General features: G+C 42.3%; 1 protein-coding gene across 4 annotated transcripts; it reads right to left on the bottom strand.

The window, feature by feature from the left end:
• Nucleotides 1–1,327: 1,327 nt before the first annotated feature.
• On the bottom strand, nucleotides 1,328–18,090 carry SLC26A2 (solute carrier family 26 member 2). Of its 4 annotated transcripts, none has more exons than XM_082726280.1 (4): nucleotides 17,809–18,090; nucleotides 6,378–6,559; nucleotides 4,592–5,324; nucleotides 1,328–3,191 (listed from the first exon to the last, which is right to left on the bottom strand). In XM_082726280.1, exons 3-4 carry the CDS (start codon nucleotides 5,297–5,299, stop codon nucleotides 1,674–1,676), a joined length of 2,226 nt encoding a protein of 741 aa, XP_082582406.1. In that variant the 5' UTR covers nucleotides 5,300–5,324; nucleotides 6,378–6,559; nucleotides 17,809–18,090; the 3' UTR covers nucleotides 1,328–1,673. The 4 variants fall into 4 exon arrangements, with proteins under 4 accessions (XP_082582406.1, XP_082582405.1, XP_082582408.1 ...); XM_082726279.1 differs by having other exon boundaries at nucleotides 6,382–6,559; nucleotides 17,809–18,072; XM_082726282.1 differs by lacking the exon at nucleotides 6,378–6,559 and having other exon boundaries at nucleotides 17,809–18,019.
• Nucleotides 18,091–20,372: the final 2,282 nt, after the last annotated feature.

Below are 20,372 nucleotides of genomic sequence, written 5' to 3' on the forward strand. Positions count from 1 at the left end.
TTTAAAAAGGAACTATTCCTGTGGCCATAACCTGTGGCCAGCTATCATAAATAATATACAAAGAAGATGGGATGTATGAATATGATGTTTCTAAATCCTCCTGCATAATAGTTTTAGGTAACCCAGAGAGTTAAAAGCTGCCACTGTCGTCCATATTTATTGTACATCAATAAGGTGCATGGCAGTAAGCATTAGCTTTGTTTTCAGTAAAACATCTACCAATTAATTATTGATGTTCTTTTGGAAGCATCTTATCACTTCCATGCACTCCTTTCCATTGGTTACAATAAAATATTCCTGCAAGAGTAAAGATGAATAGTTACCTTCTATTTGAAGAAGCCTGTCAATCCCCAGGGACCCTTGCTAAAATGCCATGGGAAGGGAAAAAAATTCACTGCTAAGTAAACAAATCTTAAAGGAAACCATCAATCATTCCTTTTTTCAATCCATCCTTAACAGTGGCCTCAGGCTCATTTAAAATGGCTGTCTAGAACTGTGGAGTCAGCGTTCTGCCTCTTAACCTGGCAAGCTTGTCACTGGTAATCCACAGCACTGTAAGACAGGTTCCATGAGAAACACTAAGTGAATGAAAGCTACCAAAGAGCTTAATGATGGAGAAATACTCAGAAACGGGGAAATACTGAGATCACAGAAAAGACAGGGAGGATTCCTATTATTCTGGCTGATTAAGAAGAAGAGCTCTTCACTTGCGTACTTACCCTAAATAAAAAGGCAAGATTAAAAACATCCAATGTATCATGAAGAATGCTCTAAGTAACATGAGGCCAGCTGGTAGGATTTCACAAGCTTGCCCAGCCCCCAAACCCCTAATAAGACTGTGCCTGTGGTTCCCTGCCTTAAGGAATGGTGCTCTCCTACACCAAGCCAGAGATGCTACTGATGTCCAGGGAGCCAAGACTGGGAAGAGAAAAGTACAAGTAAGAATAAACCCTTTGCCCCAGAAGTCTCCTGACCTGCTGGTATCAGGGCAGGCACCACACTGTTTCCTTGTCCCCCCTTCTACTCCCTCTCCAAAGAGTCACATCAAGTGGGTGCCAGCGCTTCCCACGTCAATGTCAGCTTTACCTCCTGATGCTGAAGGAAGAGTCCAGAAGCTTATCTTCTACAATAGCATGGTAATTGAGTTTGAGGGCTAGTTTACAGTTCAATATTTATGTAATTCCAAGAATGCCTCATATCTGCAAGGAAGCCTGAAACCACATTATTTACTTCTTTGTGATTCTGCCCAACCATAAACTTCGCCACATATGTCTATCTACAGAGGCCATCAGCATCAAAGGAATAATGTCTAACAAACAGGTGAAACTTTCTTTTTTAAAAAATATTTATTTGAGAGAGAGAGCGCACACACGCACGCGAGGGTGCACACAGAGAGGGAGAGGGAGAAGCAGGCTCCCCACTGAGCAGGGAGCCCATTGTGGGGCTCAATGCCAGGACCCTGGGATCATGACCTGAGCCAAAGGCAGATGTTTAACTGTCCAGGACCCTGGGATAATGACCTGAGCCGAAGGCAGACGCTTAACTGACAGAACCACCCAAGTGCCCCAGGTTAAAATTTCAAGTGCAACAGTTCCACTGTGGAACTACAAAATGTTACATCCTTCAAACCTTAACCTATTGGCTAGACATCATTCTTCTTTCCATCTACATTCTCAATCACTGGAAAGGCTCAGACCATTGGAAATACATACTCCTTTCTGATTCTGATATTCTGCAAAGGCCATTGCTTCATACACACTATAAAAGAGGAGATTTTCTTCTTCCTCTTTGAAATACTCTCCACAGGCCAGGGAATCCCTCACAGAGGAATTGCATTGAGCCAGTAGAACCTGGATGCCAATAGCTTCATAATCTCTACGAACTTCTTTCAGTGTATGGATCCCTGCTGTATCTAAAAACTGTATTGCGCTACAGTCAATCACTATGGTATGAAGGTCCAAGGGATCAAGGGAAAGTTGCATGGAAACTTCGTCCTGGATTCCACTGAGAATCACTGTCTCCTTCATGATCTTTTTCTTTGCGGCCTTCTTCCGAGCGGCCTTTACTAAGACTGGGTTGAGAGTCTTTTTGTATAAAGCGGATTTAAAACATTCTTTGTTTATGTAGTAGAGAGGGGCTACAAAACGGAATATCTTGATGCCTGGCTTAGTCTGAAGATTCTTGTAAGCAGACATGGATTCAAAGATTTCAGACTCTTCCGCCAAACCGAGCAATGAAGTCTTTGGCTTCTGAGTGCGGAGAATGACACAAAACATAGAAAAACAAACCCCAGTAAGCAGGCCGATTTCAGTACTTATCAGTGCAGAGGACAGCATGGTAACAAACCAGATAACTGTATCCATTCTGCTAACCTTCCACATCTTGGGCAGATCCTTAAATTTAAGCAGGGCTCCCCGGAGATTTACAATGGTGATTACACCAAGGACACTTTTCTGAAGGGAATAGAATAAAGGAGCTATTACCAGGAGGACCAAGAGAAGAACCAAGGCTGTCACCACACCAGAAAGCTGAGTTTGGCAGCCTGTTGATTCTTTAACCAAGGTCTTTGCAAGAGCTGCGCTAGTAGTAAAGCAGTGGAAGAAGGAAGGGATGATATTGCAAAAGCCAATGGCATACATCTCCTGATTGGCTTTGACCGTGTAGCCATGTTTCTTGGCAAACATCTCAGAAAGTGATACAGTGATAGCAAAACCAATGATTGAAATAGCTATTGCATCTACAGCCAAACTAGGAATTAGGTTCCAGTCGGGTGCTTTTGGTGGCATGAACCCTGTGGGAATAGACCCAGCAATACTGGTATTGTATTTCTCATTTAGTTTTCCAAAATGAGAGGCTAATGTGGCTGCCACAACGACAATGAGTTCAGTTGGAACTGGTGCCTTAAGCTTGGACTTGAAGTGCTCATTGAGTTCTTTGGTTGGCAAGAGAACCAAAAGGCACAAAAGGCTGGTGATGAGATCACAGAGATTGGTCTTACGGATGTTTCTGAAGATTTGTATCCAAGTGGTGATGAGCGAGCCCACACCGCTGCTCCGAGGAAGGCTGAGCCCAAGGAGATACTTGGCCTGAGACGTAAGAATAGTGAAGGAGGCACCAGTGACAAATCCACTCAGCAAGGCGTCTGAGAGGTAGACAGAAACAAAGCCCACTTGGAAGAAGCCCATCGCTACCTGGAAGGAAGGATATATAAGTGTTAAATGTAAGTGGAAAAGAGCTCTAAACCCTCTAAATAAATACCCTGGCATTGCTTTGCATGGAGATGTACCTGCAGCATCACAAAATGTCAGAGGTAGGAAAAACTTCAACTGTACATCAGTCCTCTCGTTCTACTGACACGCAGAGGGCTAAGAAACTAGCCCAAAGTCACACTGTTACTCAGCCCGCATGAGACAAGAACTGAAGATTACTACCTTCTTCTTCAATGTGTCTTAAGCATGAATAAAGTTCAGACCTCTTTGGAAAAGAAAAAATTCTTAAGGATCCACAGGAAATTATAAAAACTCAACCTGGAAAAATTCTCCTAATTAAAAAACCCATGTGTTTTCAGTAAATTACAAATCAGTACTATAAAAGTGAAGTTTTACTCTTCTCTGAGAAACTCTTCTCATTCAGTGTGTATGTGCTGGTGCCAAACTGCCTCCCATACCAAATCTGCATCCTCAAAGACAAAACTTTTTCATTTCTTTATTTTTTCCTCTTCCCAACGATTCCTCAGAATTCTTCTGAGCCTATTCTCACTGGTGAGACATAATAATAAAAAAGCAAACAGACCCCGCAGAGCCCCCAACTCTTCTGCCCGTCACCCGCTTCTGCCTCTCCTCTTCACCGAATACCACATGAAAGGAGCTACTCTCCCTCCCTCAGTCCACACTGGAACCAAATGCCTATAACGGAGAAGAGGTTTAATGCTGGCATTGATGCCTGCAGGCCAAAAGACAGGGGCAGGATGATAATGGTCGCTTAGCAGATTCTATGGGAGACCCGAAGAGAATCTAATTTTCTAATCCTTTCTTCTGGCTAATAATACGAAATGGTGGTTCTCAATTGTTCCCCAGAAGTCCAAGAAAATTGCCATCTTTGGTGAGAATCACTCACCAGAGCAACAAATCTAAAGGTGGGGCATCTACAATTCGAAACCACCTGCCCTCCTCCCTTTGCCAACCTGTAGCCTGTTATCCTCCTCCTGGTTTGTTCATGCTGACTCTGCTGATAAGCAACCACACATCATCACAAGCAAACCCAATGTTTTTCAACATGTAAAATGACGGAGTTGTCCTGAGTGATCTGAGGTTCCTAGCTGCTCAACGTTTTTACAACCAGATAATGACAATCTGGCTGACTGAAATTCCTTGGTTAAGAGGCTGCCTAAGGTTGAGAGAAGAGAAGCAGCCTTATCTTACCTGCGGAGTCAAACCAGGGCTTGAATTTGGGCTCTATCCCTCACATGTCCTGAGTATTCAATGAATGACAGCTTTAATTATTACACTCTCTGAGACCCCTGAGAGATCTGAGATTTCAAGTACAGGGACTGCTTTTGCTAGAAAGAACGACTCATGCCATGGTTTCTTACCTGGTAAACTCCAGCCAGGAAGGTCACCGTGCTGCCGATCGCGATCGCGTAGCAGCTTCTGTCACACATCCAGTCCAATGTCTGGTTTAACAGCTCGCTCCCATTTGAAACCATCCCGAAATGAGAAGGCATGCCCTCAGCAGTGTCATAGCCGGCTTTGAGTAGTTCTCGGTCAACTACCTCACCTATCATAAGGCACAATATTCCAAAAATGCCCACAGAGATGTGACGGGAGGTACCCAATAAGAAATAAATGATGCTGGCAAAAAAAGAGGTATACAGCCCATAGATAGGTTCTTGGCCAGCCAACAGGGAGTAAGCAATGGACTGGGGCACTAATAGGATGCCCACGATCAAGCCAGACATCACATCCCCTAAAATGTTTTTCTTCAGATCATATTTTGGGAGCCACTGCAAAACAGGAAGGAAACCCAAAATCATATTTTTGGCTCTGGTTGAACTACACTGGCAACTCTTGTGCAGTTTTTTAATGATGAATTGCTTGAAGTCAGTAGTTGACTTCTCTTGAGGCTCCATGTGGATCCTATGGTAAGGTGTGCTTTGATCACTTGCTTCAAATTGCTTCAAGGCAGTACCTGAGCCCCTTTCGAGCTCCAGATGCATATCAGATAGAGAAAGGTTTTGCTGGTTTTCTTCAACTGAATTCTTGGGTGACAGATCATTTTGCTCTTTCCTTTCCAAAGACATTTCTGGAGATAGACGCTTCAGCCTTCTACCTTGAAGAAAACACCAGAATTAATGGATTAAGTAATTCTCAGTGCTCACACATTTTAACAGTTCTATTTGTCTTTTGTGAGAGTGAAGAGGAAGTTCAGTTTGGGGGCAAGTATCAGATTCACTTTCTTTACTTGAGCCTCGTATGTCTTGGTCAGGGAAAACAAGAACAAAACCAGACCAAAACCAGCCAAGTCAAAGCAAATAAGTCATTAGGTATAGGACTTCCCAAAGTATAAACTATCAAGAATTCCTCTCCATCTCTGCCTGGCTCCCCTTGCAGTTTTCCCCTCCAGAAAAGGTATCAGGATGGCCTGTCCCCTCCCACTATCACTGTCTTCGTTCCAAGTTTTTCACTCCCTGGTATACCACAAAACAGGATCTAGTCTCAAACCTTCACTGCTACCTGCAAGTCCCTGAAACTAAGATGGTCCTTTTCTTGTAATAGACCATAAACTGCTTACCAGATACTTCACAAGTGAATGTCTTTGTGTTAGCTGTTTGCTTAGCTTGAATGGCGAGCAACCTCTCTGACCATCAAGGTTCTAATCATTTTTATACCCAGTTAAAATACTACTTCTTATACAAAGCAATGACCAGTCCCCTAGCCCAAGTGAATCACTATACTCTCTGTATCCCATAGCATTTTGCAGCTTCATAATAGTACTAATCACACTTTTGTGTTAGTTAAGTAAGAGTCTCTCCAGTTCCTGGAGGAAAGGATATCTTGTTCACCGCTGTAATTACCAACAAATGTACAACTCTGAGACAGGAGACTTACAACATATTTGAATGAATCAAAGGACAAATGAATATACAACTTTATGACTGTGGCCAAACAGAGATTAAAATATATTAGATGGAAGACTCAGAAAATTTCCTGTTTTGGAATTGACAGAAAAAAACACCCTTTACTGTAAAAATAACACACATTAATTTTGTTTGGATGAAGGGGCTATAGCTGGTCATCCCATTTAACGAGAGTGAAATAATAGTTACTTTATGATCTTATTAAGTTATAAAGAAGAAAAGAACAGATTTAGATGACCACTTACCCTGAGCAAGTCAATCAGATTTATGGATACACACAGCAGCTCTTCATTCCTCAATGCAACCCGTCTATAACTCTCTTCTTACTTCCTACTCAGGCCAACCTAGTTTGAGTACTTTTCTTATGTCCTTCTATTTTGGAACAGCTCTTGGTGATTCCTGGGTCAAAAGGCTTTTCCAAACCTAAGATACGCAAAAGAGGCATAAGAAAAAACCAACAAAATCTTAATCTTGCCTGACATGGCTGCTATCTGGGAAGGAAAAAGATAAAAATTAATACTAGAAAATGCAACAGAGTGATGGAAACTGTAAAAAAGAATTGAAATGAAATACTAAAAGTGAAAAACACAGTTAATGCATGAAGAATGAATGCCTTTGACAGGGTCATCAACATATTTGACAGAGTCAAAGAAAGAATCCATGAAATCAAGGACCAGTCAAAAGAAATTACCCAAACTGAAAAAGAAAGGAAAAAAACAGAATTTTAAAAAAATAATAATAATGTAAGAGAATATCCAAGAGCTATGGGACATATTAAGCAATCTAACTTATGTATAATTGGAATCCCAAAAGTAGAGGACAAAGAATGAGCAGAAAAAAATATCTGAAGACACAGTAGCCAAGAATTTTCCAAAATTAAAGACAGACACCAAACTATAGATCCAAGAATCTCAGAGAATACCAAAAACAACAAATTTAGAAACAAAAATAAAACAAAATCCCACACCTACACATATCATACTCAAGCTGCTAAAAGCAAAGATAAAATCCTGAAGACAAAGATAACATCTGAGACAGCCAAATTAAAATGCACAGGAACAAAGACAAAAATTATAACTGATTTCTCATTTGAAACATCAGAAGATAACGGGGTAATGCCTTTATCACAGAAAAACAGCTGTCAACAATTCTATAACCAGAGAGAATATCTTTTAAGAGATGGAGAAATAAAAACTTTCTCAGACAAATACTAAGAGAACTTCCAGTAGACCAGTGCTACCGTATTTACATATATCAGACAGAAATAGGTCCACACAATACACAACAAAGAAATGAAAGAAATAAAGTCCAGGAACAGAACACATGAAAATAAAATCCATTTTAAAATTTATAATATCTTTAATTGCTCTAAAAGATAAACCTCTAAGTAACAACAGGAATGCATTTTGCATATGCAAAATAAAATATATAAATGTAAAATTGTATAAACTATATAAAAATAGCACAAAAAATGGGTGGAGGAATTGGGAATTGTAAGGTCTTAAACTAGTTATGAAGTGATAAACTATTATTTGAAGGCAGGCTCTGATAATAGATGTATACTGTAAACCCAAGAGTAACCACTAATTTTTTAAAAATACAAATAATACGACAACTGTAGAGAGAAAACAGGATCATAAAAATTTTTCAATCTGAAAGAAAGCAAAGAAAGAGGAAAAAAAGAACCAAAAGTAGGTGGAACACAATGGGAACAGCTTGTAAGATGGTAGAATTTAAAACAAACAAAAATAATCACAAATGTGAAAAGTCTAAACATGTCAGTTAAAAGGTAGTGAGTTTTAGGTTAAATTTAATAAATAAAACCCAACTATATGCTATCTATAAGAAGCCCAATATTTATTTATTTATTTGCTTACTTACTTATTTTTGAGAGAGCATGAGGGGAAGGACGAGGGAGAGCCAGAGGGAGAGAGAGAATCTTAAGCAGGTTCCACGAAAGGCATAGAGCCTGACACAGGGCTAGATATCATGACCCTGACATGGCGACTTGAGCCAAAATCATGAGTCAGTCACTTCACCAACTGAGCCACCCAGGCACCCCAAGAGATCCACTTTGAATATAGGTAGATTATAAAAGTGAAAGGACTTGCCTAATGTAGTAATTTATTTAGCTTGTAAATGACTGAGCCGGGTAACAAAATCTAGATTTTAGGACTCTAAGCATAGCTCTTTTTGAGCATGGTGCTATTCCTACCACCTATCTAATTAGCTTTCTCTAACCTCAGATACTTCCAAACACGTTAGAATTCAGCTACCCTACACATCCCACTTTCACCTACCTGCTCCCTAGCACTGGTAACTACAAACTTGTACCCTACTCTCCATTCACTATAATCTTGGCCACGGTCCTTTTCATCTCTAGCTCTCAAAAATTTAGGTATTCGTTCACAAACAGTCCTAGAAGTGGAACTGATAACAGCCATCAGTCTGAATCTAAAAGCCATCTATAGTTTCCATCATCTGTCCTACTCAACACTACATATTTTTTCCCTTTCACATTATTTTAAAACCCAAAGCAACATAAAACTACATTAAAAATTGCCTTAAACTAAATTGTAGGTATGACTTTCATACAAACTAAGCTCCTTGGGAATAAGCTCCACTCTAAGTAGTCTTTCTATCCTCCAAAATGTCCAGGTATATGCTTTCTAAAATAGGAACTACAACATTGGCTAAGCAAATAACTCAAATACAGAAAAAAGGAGGATGCAAAGCAATATTTATTTTCAAGTGGAAATATCTACTCAGGAACATATTTTTCAAATACCCCTTTTTGCACAAAAATCCTCTCACTTCCCCAAGACAATTACTGCTTTCAATTATAGTATTCATCAATTGCTCCGTGAACATTAAGAAATGACAGTGTTTATCCTTGGAATAGAGCTTATAGCCAGACATCCATTTTAAGGAGGTTGAAATACAAACTATACATTCCATTAAGTTTAACAAAACATGATTCTACTGTAACATCTAGGCTAGTTTCTCCCTCTAATAACACTGATCACTGAGAGTGAGAAGAGGAAAGGTTCAAGAGGAAAACATTCAAGCTTTCCACATTACTTTGCAGGAATCCGAAGTGGGGAAAAAAACCATTTGAGGGTCACCTGGGTGGCTCAATGGGTTAAGCCTCTGCCTTCAGTTCAGGTCATGATCTCAGGGTCCTGGGATCGAGCCCCACATTGGGCTTTCTGTTCAGCAGGGAGCCTGCCTCCCCCTCTCTCTCTCTGCCTGCTGCTCTACTTGTGATCCTTCCCTCTCTGTCAAGTAAATAAATAAAAATCTTTTTTAAAAAACCATTTGAAAAATACATTTACATATGCATACATTAAATAACAGTAGTAGCTCAGGCAACACAAAAAGGAAAGACATTTCTGAACTTCCTTCTTCAACAGCACACACACAGCTGTGACCACCTAGAAGGTGGTCTGATCCAGATGGGTACCAGCAGCTCTGGCACAATATCCATGTGAATTACCGAGAGGTTAGAGCAATGGACTAGAAGAGAGGTTACACCTCTTCTGTATATGCCCAACAGTGGTCAGCAAACTTCCTTTTGAAGATTTGGATATAAGCAAAACTATGCCTACTTTTGGTAATTACAGCATAGGATTTTAACTAACAGTGCTTATATACCAGTTGTGCAATTCGTGAAACGGAAATGCCCTTTCAGATGGCAATTATGTTCAGAGGAAAGCGGTAAAGTCAGCCTCTGAAACAAAATGGCTCCATAGTCATGCTTTGCTCGACCTGTCTGTATATGCCACACTCGCTGCCACATAAAACTGAAGCCGCCGACCACCATGATCAAAGCATCTGCACAGGGGAGAAATCTCCAGGAGCTGGAAGCGTTTAGAAAGGCTTCAAGCGAAGAACCTGTCTCATGTCTCACCTGGGCTCTAAAGTCTGGGTCGGAGTTGAAAGAGTAAAAGAGGACTTGGAAAATGTATGAGGGAGAAGAAAACTCAAAGATCGTTCTGAGATTGGCAGAAAAGAATCAGAAATTAGAATGTTTCAAGCACCAGACGCACATGGGAAATTGGTTAAAGAGGAAGCTGCGAAGGTACCTGGGAGAGATTCTGGAGGATTCTGTATGCCAGCTTAAAAAAGGCAGACTTTGATCTGCAGGCCGTACAGAGTCCCTGAAGGTTTCTGGGAAGGGTTTAAAATATCACTCATTTGGTAAATAATTATATGTTATCTTATCACATCTTCTGTTATGCTAATATTTCTTTTCCTACTAAGCAATTAATATTTTAGCTTTTTTGTCTTTTATGAATAAAGAAAGAACTTAAGGTTGTTTAGAAAAAACTAAACCATAAACAGGTACAACTAAGGTAGAGTCTCCATTTACACAGTGCCATCCCATCCTCCAACCCACTGTTGCCAGACAAATCCAGGGAAGACCATAGCTCCATACCCGTCTCCAACCTATTCACAGGTACCTGCAGCCAAAATGGCTGGAGCCTAGGCAAACTGTTCCAGGCCCTAGACTGAGAAGCTAATGCTGTGAGAGGGCAGGCCTCCTGAAGCAAAAGGAAAGACTGTTCCCCATCAGATGAAAATTCAGACCCATCTTCGTTCCGTGGGTTTGCAACCTTTGCTTATTCTACAAATGTTCATTAGTGTCAACAAGCCTTCCAATGCTGGATTGGTTGACTTCTCTATGGGAGCTCCTAGAGGTTGACTTTTCCATGGGAGTCCTGGTCTTCATTACATCATAAATATTTACTAAGCACCTACTATAAGCTAATCACTGTGATAGACACAATGCATCAGAACCTAGACCCCAAACCAAGGGGTCAATCTTTCTTTTCCCTACCCCACCAATCCTATATATGATCCACGAACAAGTCCTGTCTGCTCCATCTCAGATAGCTATCCATCTTCTCCCCACTGCCCAAAGTACCTGGAATTTAACCACTTTTCACTCCCCTCCACCATCTTATTTGGGCCACTCTAATTGCCTATGAAATCTGAGCCCTGCCTACATCTCTACCTTCATTTCCTACTGCCCTTCTTGCTATTTCTGGAACATGCCAACTTGACTCTTTTTCCAGGGTCTTTGCACTTGCTCAAGTTCTCTTTGCCTGGAATAATCATCCCTAGATCTTTGCAGGGTTTTTCTCATCCATCAGATCTCAAAGGAGTATTATCTCCTTAGAGAGACCTTCCTTGATCATTCCAAATAAAATAATACTCCACCCCATCCTTCTCTAAACCCTTACCTGGCTTTATTTCTTCATAGCACTATTATACTATGTATTTATAAACTAAAGAAACTATTACAGTCTTTCTCACACATACAGTATTTCCAGTAACAAAAACAACTCAGCACAGAAGGATCAGTAAGTTCTTGCTAAAATGAATAAGAACCCCAGTTTCTCCACACAATCAGAGGGTTAAGACAATGATAAACAATGAGCTATCACAGTCTAAGTGCCATCAACAGAGGTCTGGCATATTCGGAGAGTGCAGCATAGGGCGCAGGCCAATGTGAAGAAGTTGCAAGTAAGAAAGGAAAGGAAACTGAGGCCAGTGAAAGGTCCCAGGATAATCCAAGGCCCAGGAAAACATCACCCAGAATGCCAGATCCCTGGGGTGAAGCTGCAGGAGATTAAGACTAGACTGAAAGATTAGTTTCTCATTTGATCCCAAAAAGCCTGGACTTCATCCTATGCACTATGGCTGACAAAGGCATGAACTCCAGGGCGGGGCAGGGGTGCAAGAGGCTTGACATTTCGGTGGTACAACTAGACAAGAGACAATAACGGAGAAGGACAAGTCTAACACAAATTGTGAGGTGGACCACACACAAAAGGAAGAATGATGTCTAGGAGCATGGAGGAGGAAGTGGAAAGAAAGGAGACAACAAAAAGTTTGACTTTAGGTTTCACAGGTTTGACATTTCCCTTAGATGTTCAAATGAGGATGTCCAGTGAGCACTTAGAAATGGGGTGTTGGGTGCCTGGGTGGCTCAGTGGGTTAAAGCCTCTGCCTTTGGTTCAGGTCATGATCCCAGGGTCCTGGGATTGAGCCCTGCACTGGGCTCTCTGCTCAGCAGGAAGCCTGTTTCCCTTCTTCCCTACCTCTGCCTGCCTGTCTGCCTACTTGTGATCTCTGTCTGTCAAATAAATAAAATCTTTAAAAAAAAAAAAAAAAGGAAGAAAGAAAGAAAAGAAAAGAAAGAAATGGGGTGTCAAGCCCAAGAGGGAAGCGTTAACTGGAAAAATAAATGAGAGGAGTATGTTGGTCATTAACACATAAATAGTATCTCTTTTTCTCTGAATTTCCATTATTTAGATGTTCAATGAATGAGCTGAATATATGCTTTACCTTCTCAACTACATTATAAATTGTTCAAGGAGATGTTTTATACTTTTTGCAAACTCTCACAATACTTAGCATAAAATCTGTCACACGGAAGGCATTTAATAAATATTTTGTTATGGACAGACTGATTTCTATTTTTAAAAAGTTATTTTAACCAAAAAACGTCCAAAAAGAATTACCTTTGCCTTCTAAAATCTGAGTTCTGTTTCTCTGAAAGGTAATTGATACACTGCTGGTGGGAATATAAAATGGTACAATTCCTGTGGGAAACAGTCTGGTAATTTCTCAAACAGGTAAAGAGAATTACTATATGACCCAACAATTCCACTCCTAGGGATATAAGCACCCCCCAAAACAATTAAAAACAGGGACTGAAATATTTGTATGCCCCCGTTTATAATAGCATTATTCACAGCAGCCCAAAGGTGGAAACAACCAAAGTATCCACCCACAGATAATAGGATAAACATTGTGGCACAAGCCATACAATGGAATAGTGTTTAGCCACTAAAAAGGAATGTAGTTCTGATACTCTTCATCTACATCATGGATGAACTCTGAACCCGTGTTGCTAAGTGAAAGAAGCCAGGCACAAGAGGACAAACACTGTATGATTCTGCGTACATGAGGTATCTACAATAGGCAAATTTGCAGAGACAGAAAATAGATTAGAGATTACCAGGGACTGCAGGGAATGATTTCTTTCTTAATGGTTACAGTCTATTTTAAGTTTTAAAAGTAACAACTACTGATAGTTACACAACATTGTGAATCATACTTGATGCACTGAACTGTAAGTTTAAAATGGTTAAAATGGCCAGTTTTTTTTTTTTTTTTTTTAAGATTTTATTTATTTATTTGACAGAGAGTGGGAGAGCACAAGCAGGGAGCAGGGAACCCAATGCAGGGTTCAAACCCAGGGTCCTGGGATCATGACCTGAACCAAAGGCAGTCGTTTAACCAATTGAGCCACCCAGGCGCCCCCAATTTTATGTCTAATATCTATTTTAACCTAAACAAAAGTAGGAAAGGAAGCATAGTACTAAAAAGTTCTTATCCTATACATGAAATGGTTTACTATCTCTGAAGGTAGGCTGTGATAAATTAAGGATTTCTACTATAAACCCCAATGCAATTCCATTAATCACAAAGAGTTATGGCCAATAAACCAACAAAGGAGATAAAAACAGAATCACAGAAAATACCGAATAATCCAAAAGCAGACAGAGAAGGGGAAAGAAGCAGCAATCATATAAAATAACCTAGATCTAAAGTTTGTGGAAAACTTGAGAAGTCTTAACATTAACGTAATATTGCTGTGAACAAGTCTTCCACCAAAAGACTCTCTTCACTTATGTGGAAAAATCTCAACTAACTAGACTGTAACTGGTGTGGTCTGTGTAGTCTGGAAATAATATCCCAGGACCCACACTGCTTGTAAGCAGTGGTACGGTGCCTGGAACCAAAGCCTGTCTGATTCACACCTATTCTGTCTCTGGACTGCTTATTTTGAAACTTTTCAAATCTTCAGAAAAGTTAAAAGAATGATACATGGAACACTGGTATATTCACATTTCCTATTACACAACTTAACAATTCACCCATTGTTAAAGTTTTGCTACATCTGCACTTTTGCACTCTGCAAACATACCTGTTCAGGGTTTTTTCCATTCAACTACTTGAAAATTATAGACATATTTTAGCCTTAAAAACTTAATGGGAACAACATTGTTTTTGTTTTTTAAGATTTTATTGATTTTTCAGAGAGAAAGAGAGAGCACAAGTAGGGGAGAAGGCAGGCAGAAGGAGAAGCAGGCTCACTGCTGAGCAAGGAGCCAGACTTGGGACTCTGATCCCAGGACTCCAGGATCATGTCCTCAGCCGAAGGCAGATTCCCAACCAACTGAGCTACCCAGACATCCCGGAACCAACATTTTTTAACCACCACGTATGCTGCCTCTTCTTCAAAAGCAGAATTCATTAACAACATGAGAGCAAACCATCTGGATACACTCTTCAAAAATCTGCAATGGCTCCCCACCTCCTACAGCATATAATCTAAAAAGTTTAGTATAGGTTTCTCTCCATAAATGAGCTGAACCTGCCTTTCTTTTGCTTCCTTCCAAGCACGACAGTTCTAGTCACCAGTCCTTGAAAATATTAAGCATCCTATGTTCTCTAGGTCTTCGCTCATGTTGTTCATTCATCTGGAATGCCTGTTCCTTCTATCTCCAACTATCTTGGTCCTTTTCCTACTCCTTTAAAGCCCACCTCAAATGCCAGAGGACAAAGGGGTTAAAACTTCTTTGGCTATGTACTCTGACATATTCCACATAACTACTTAGCACTCAAAGTCACATGTCTTTCAAACTAGAGTGCATATTTAAAGGCAAACACCAAGTCATCCTCATTCCTACATAACCCAAGACCCCATACAGTGCCTCCCATTGGTATACAGTGGTATACCTATATTTATTGAAATAAAGGTGGAGTTTCAAGTAAATGTAATGAAGACAAAAAAGTCTTATTTCCCAGTCATCACCAGTAATTAACAATGTTCACTTTTGTCTGTGATGCAAAAAGTAGAACCACCATAAAGCTTAGGCGAGTAGCACAAGTGCTATGACGTACTGTTTCTGGTATAAAGCCCAATGTAAGACAGAAAAGTAAAATACCCAAGAGGAAAATAACTTAATGTACAACAAGGATCAAACTATTAAATAGTTCCTTAACAGTAATTCACTGCTTTCCAGAAGATTTCATATACATCTCCCATTTGCCTCCTCAATAAATCTGAGAAGGGATTATGAATCCTTTCCTCCAGTCACTCGCTCAACTAGTAGGACCAGATTCTCAACACTCATTTTCCAATTTCCAGGGTTCCCTCCCTTTCTAAAATACCACTTTACCCCCAAATCTGTTTCCTTGCTATGAAGTTTTAAAAGCTAGATCAAATCAACAGTTCATGGTTAAGTGCTCAACTCATTTCTGAACCTTACTAATTTTACTAATTTACTAATTTTACTGCTTGAAGCAATATACACATTATTGAAGCAGGTTTGGTAAAGGATTAATAATAAAATTACTTTTATCTTTCATATGACACCCACGCAGTGGTAACATTTTCATTTTCCTTTTCTATCAGGAGGAACAATGTAAAATTTACCTCTGTAACTACACTTTGGTTAGAGTAATTCATACCCCAGCCAAGAGTCAAACATGCCAAGCAGGTTCCTACCTCCATCCACTTCTGCTGGCCCTCTAACTGGAATGCTGCTTGGGGCTATGTTCATGGCTTTGCTTCTTGCTTCTTTTTTTTTTTTTTTTTTAAAGATTTTATTTATTTATTTGACAGAGAGAGATCACAAGCAGGCAGAGAGGCAGGCAGAGAGAGAGGAAGGGAAGCAGGCCCCCTGCTGAGCAGAGAGCCCCATGCGGGACTTGATCCCAGGACCCCGAGATCATGACCTGAGCCGAAGGCAGTGGCTTAACCCACTGAGCCACCCAGGCGCCCCTGCTTCTTGCTTCTTGTAGGTTTCTGCCCAACTACTGTCATAATGAGTTCCTTCCCACACACAACTTCTAAAATAGCACCACTGCCATCACCATGTCTCCTTCCCGGGCCCATCCCTGCCCTGCTTTATTTTTCTCCATGGCCCTTCTCACCATCTCGCACTGTATACATTCATTCATTCACTCAGGGTTAACTGTCTTATGAGGGCAGAAACTTGCTCTGTTTTGTTCACAGCTGTATCTCCTATATCTTGACCCAGGTACAGCACCTAACCAGTGCTTAACAAGTATTTCTTGAGTGAATGGATAAATGATAGCTTAACAGCTATGGAGTAAGGAAAAAGCAGTGACCCCTCTCTCTCCACCTTCATTCACCATAACAAAGCCATGTCAAGAAAAAGCCATGTCAAGATGGTTTGGTAACCATCTGCTTGGCATTTTATGCTCAGTAAAGGTAACGTCAGTGCTCAAAATGCTCACCCCTCATAGATCTAATCTAGACCTGTCCAAAGCCTGGAATATGTAAACTCTAGATCTTCCCCCGGGGAGGCAGCATATTATATTATAATGATATTCAAATACAGAGATCTTTTAAAATTCAGATTCTCAGGCAAATTCAGGAATGAGATCCAAGACTGCACCCTGGGTGACTCAGAGCCAGGGAGGTGAGGGCCACACTAGGAGAATCACTGGGTAGCTACTGGAGTCAGACAGATCTCTATTCAGATCCCAGCTACACTATTCAACAACTACATGGCACTGGTGAAAAACTTCATTTTAGCCAGCATCAATTTCTCACCTATAAAATGGGCTGACTTGCAAGTTGTATAAAGCTAACCCAAGTACTTAACACAGTGCCTGGGCACATAGCATTTGTTCAAAAACAGGACAGCTCCTACTCTGTCCTTGGAGATTCTTGAAAGGAAAACAAATGGGCTTATTTCTTCCAACAGGGTTGGCTCTCCATTTCTTACTCACTTGACATTCAACAACAAGAATTTCTGCTTAATCCAATATTGGATATCACATTAGTTCCAGATTTTTTATAAAGAGAACCGGAAGGTCCTCTTTATAAGGAAATGGAAAAAAGGAACTAGAATGGGTGCCGGAAAGTTTAAGTTCTATATGCTTCTAACTCACGTGGTTCCCAACCTGTGCAAAGAAAGGGCCCAGCCGGATATTCTCTGAGTTTGGGAGAGCTGTCTGTGTACAAGTCCTAGCTCTGCAAAGGACTTGCTGTATAATGTCGGGCAAGGATCAGGCCCTCTGTGTCCCTTCAGTGGCCCCATCCATCCAGTGAAAGAATTTCAACTTAGTCTTCGAAGAAGAAGTACAGTTCCTGATTTGTACTTAACCAGGTGTGTATGGTTTTAAAAACCAAGATAATGAAGTCCTCTTGCGTGTCCAAGCCTCAGTTTCCCCATCCGTCCAAGGGTGGGAGGCTGGGTAGTGGTGGCGGCTCCAATCTCCTCGGTCTTTCTCCCAGTTATCTGGGTTCCAGACGGCTAGATGAGGACTCCGGCAGAACAGCACCATAGGAGGTGCGGGATGTGTGTGGGGTAGGAGGTGGGTTGCTGAGAAGCAGGGTCTGGATCGCCACGGTTGGAGAAGGCGGGGTTGATCGCCCGTGCTTACAGAGGGTGCAACCCCAACGCACGCCCACCTACCACGGCCTGGCCACGACGCCCTCGCTTCCTCCCACCACGCCTCGGACACAGGCCGAGATGCCCGCAAGAGGGACCCTCTGACCGCGTGCAGGCCGGCACCTCTCCCTCCTCCCTTCTCGCGCCCCCCCCCCCTCCGCTCACCTCTCAGTCTGGAGGCTCCCGGCTCACCGAGGGCTCGCGGCACGTCCTCCGCCGTGGCGAGACTGAACGGACACCCCAGCGCAGTCAGGGATAGCCTGGTCCGGGACCGGCCTCCCTTTAACCCGCGCGTCCCCTTCCCCGCCCATCGCCCGGCCCCCGAAAAAGGCGGGGCCCGGGCGGGACCGCGTGGAGCTGCCGGGAGCTACCGACCGAGAGGTGCGGAAGACCCAGCCCTTACAAACGCTCCCGAGGTGGCAGTCACGTGGCCCGCCGGCGAGCGACGCGGCCGCCAGCCAATGACGCGGCACAGCCCGCGGGGGTACCGCCCCCTGGCTGCTCTCCTCCTCGCGATTGGCTGCTCCGGGCAGCACCGCCACGAGTCCCAGTTTCTTAGGGCGAGTCCTCCTCGGCTTGCGCCTGTGAGGTCTTATTACCGGTTTTCCACCCTAACTCGGAAAGCGTAGGGAGGAAAAAGTGTCAGGAGAAATACAGAAGCGTTCTGTCTAGAGCTGTTAAGTGTTCTGCGTTTGCGGTGGAGGGGCAAGGTCTTTATCGCTGATTTCTTGGGACCCCATTCCTTCCCACCTCCGCTTTGTAGCTGGGGAATGAAGGCCCAGAATGGGAAAAGGTCAGCTGGGACGTTAAGGGGTTTTGCCCTCAGTGTAACCTATTCTCTCTACTGAAGGCCCCAACAGCCAGAGTTGCCTTTTAAGATGTGAATGAAAATGTAAGAATAAATATGAAATATAATTCCAACCTCATTTAAAATCATCAGTGGGTTTTCTTGACATATATAGATAAAATAAAATTCCTCCCTGAATGCTCTGGGCCCTGGCGCCTTTCTCCTCACCGGACATCTGTCCCTCTCTGCTCTCCACCCTTTGCCCGCCAAGCTTGTTCTCTTTTGGGACCCCAACACAGGTTCCGAATGCCTGATTCCTTTCTTGTCTCAGGTCATAGCCTAAAAGCCCCCTCTCACTTCCAGGAGGCCTACTTACCCTGCCAGTCACATCCTACCGTGTCATCCTGCTTTAATTTTATCTGCCCCCTAACTGGACACTCTCTGATACTGAATACATGTTTATTCATTCTGTCTTCTTCTTGTTTGTAGCCTGTTGGGGCAGGGGGAGTTGTGAGGAATGAAGGGGACACCACAGGGGAGTGGAAGGTCAAGAGCACCTGTGAAAGAAGCAAAATGGTTAACTTCCTTTCCCTCCCTTTGCAGCGAACCTCTGCACAGTAAATTAAATAACTCAATTTCTTGTCTAGAGATGATCCTCAAGTTTCTGTCAACCATCAGATCCAGAGCTTCCAGAAGTCACAAGCCATACTGGGAATCAGAACACCTGGGTTCTACTCCTGATGCTGTCCCTTGTGACTGGAGGTAAGTCAGTAGCTATTAGTGTTCTCATTTCTCCAAAGGTATCTGATGCCCCACGACCCCCCACACCTAATGTGCCCCTCCTTCCCAGTCCTGGAGAGGGTCAAGTGAGGTAATGAGTGTCAAGTACTTTGCCAACTACCTGTAGGCTGCAAAACACACAATGGCAACAGATGCTGATTTCTGGGTGTATACCTCTGGAAGCACAAAAGTCTTCACATTCATTATTTAATTTAACCCTAATAGCAGCTTTCAAGGAGCTGCTATATTGTGATGCTCCCTTTATAGGTGAGGAAATGAGACTCAGAGATGTAAGGTGACTTGCCCAAGGTCCCAGTTAGTAAGTGACAGTAATGTGATTTTAACGCAGTTACATCTGACAGCAAAGCCCACTCTTACCCACTACACTCACTGTGCTGGTCAAATGTAAGAATCCACCTTGCATCCTTGCCTCTAATAGATACCAGTAAAAACTGGTGTCTATTTAATAATTTAATAATGGCTATGATTTTTTTCTCTTATTCCATACTTTCTAATCCACATTGCAGATGAGGAAACTGAGGGTCAGAATATTAAGTTACTTAAGAGGTCATGCAACTGGCTGGAAGTGGATTTTGATCTCAGATCAAACTGAGATCAAACAGAGGTCAAACTGAGAGCTGCCAGATGCCAAAACCCAAAAACATGTGGTTATCACCCACTGCAAGAGGGAGGTGCTACAGAGGAAGCTCTAGGCCAGTCACTGGTGCCTCTCTCCCTCCCAGGTGAGCATCTCCAACTGCTAGTTAGTGCAGCGGGCTCTCTGCCTGTCCCAAAAGCACACATCCCCAGGGTCCTCTGGAAGCGGACTTTGGTCTGCCATTCCTGCCTCACCTTCATGCTCTAGGTTCCTGCTGCAGGAACCTGAGAGGTGAAACACATAAGCCAAACCCTGCTCATCTGCTTTTCCTCAATGACAGCAGGTCAGCAGCCCAGCCGGCCAGAAGCCATGTAAGCCCGGGCATTTTCCCTCCCATTCGTCTTGGAGTTCGCAGAGGTGCTGGCAGCTGGAGGTCACGTATTCTAGCCATTACTCTGTCCCAAACTGCCTTCTGAAAAGTAACTGAAATGAGGTTGTTATGGGCCAGCAAGTAAGTCATTTCAGGTGAGAGGCCCCTTGAGGAATTACCTCCACAGCACTTCC

This window comes from Mustela nivalis, assembly GCF_964662115.1.
Source record: "Mustela nivalis genome assembly, chromosome: 3".
Lineage (NCBI taxonomy): Eukaryota > Metazoa > Chordata > Mammalia > Carnivora > Mustelidae > Mustela > Mustela nivalis.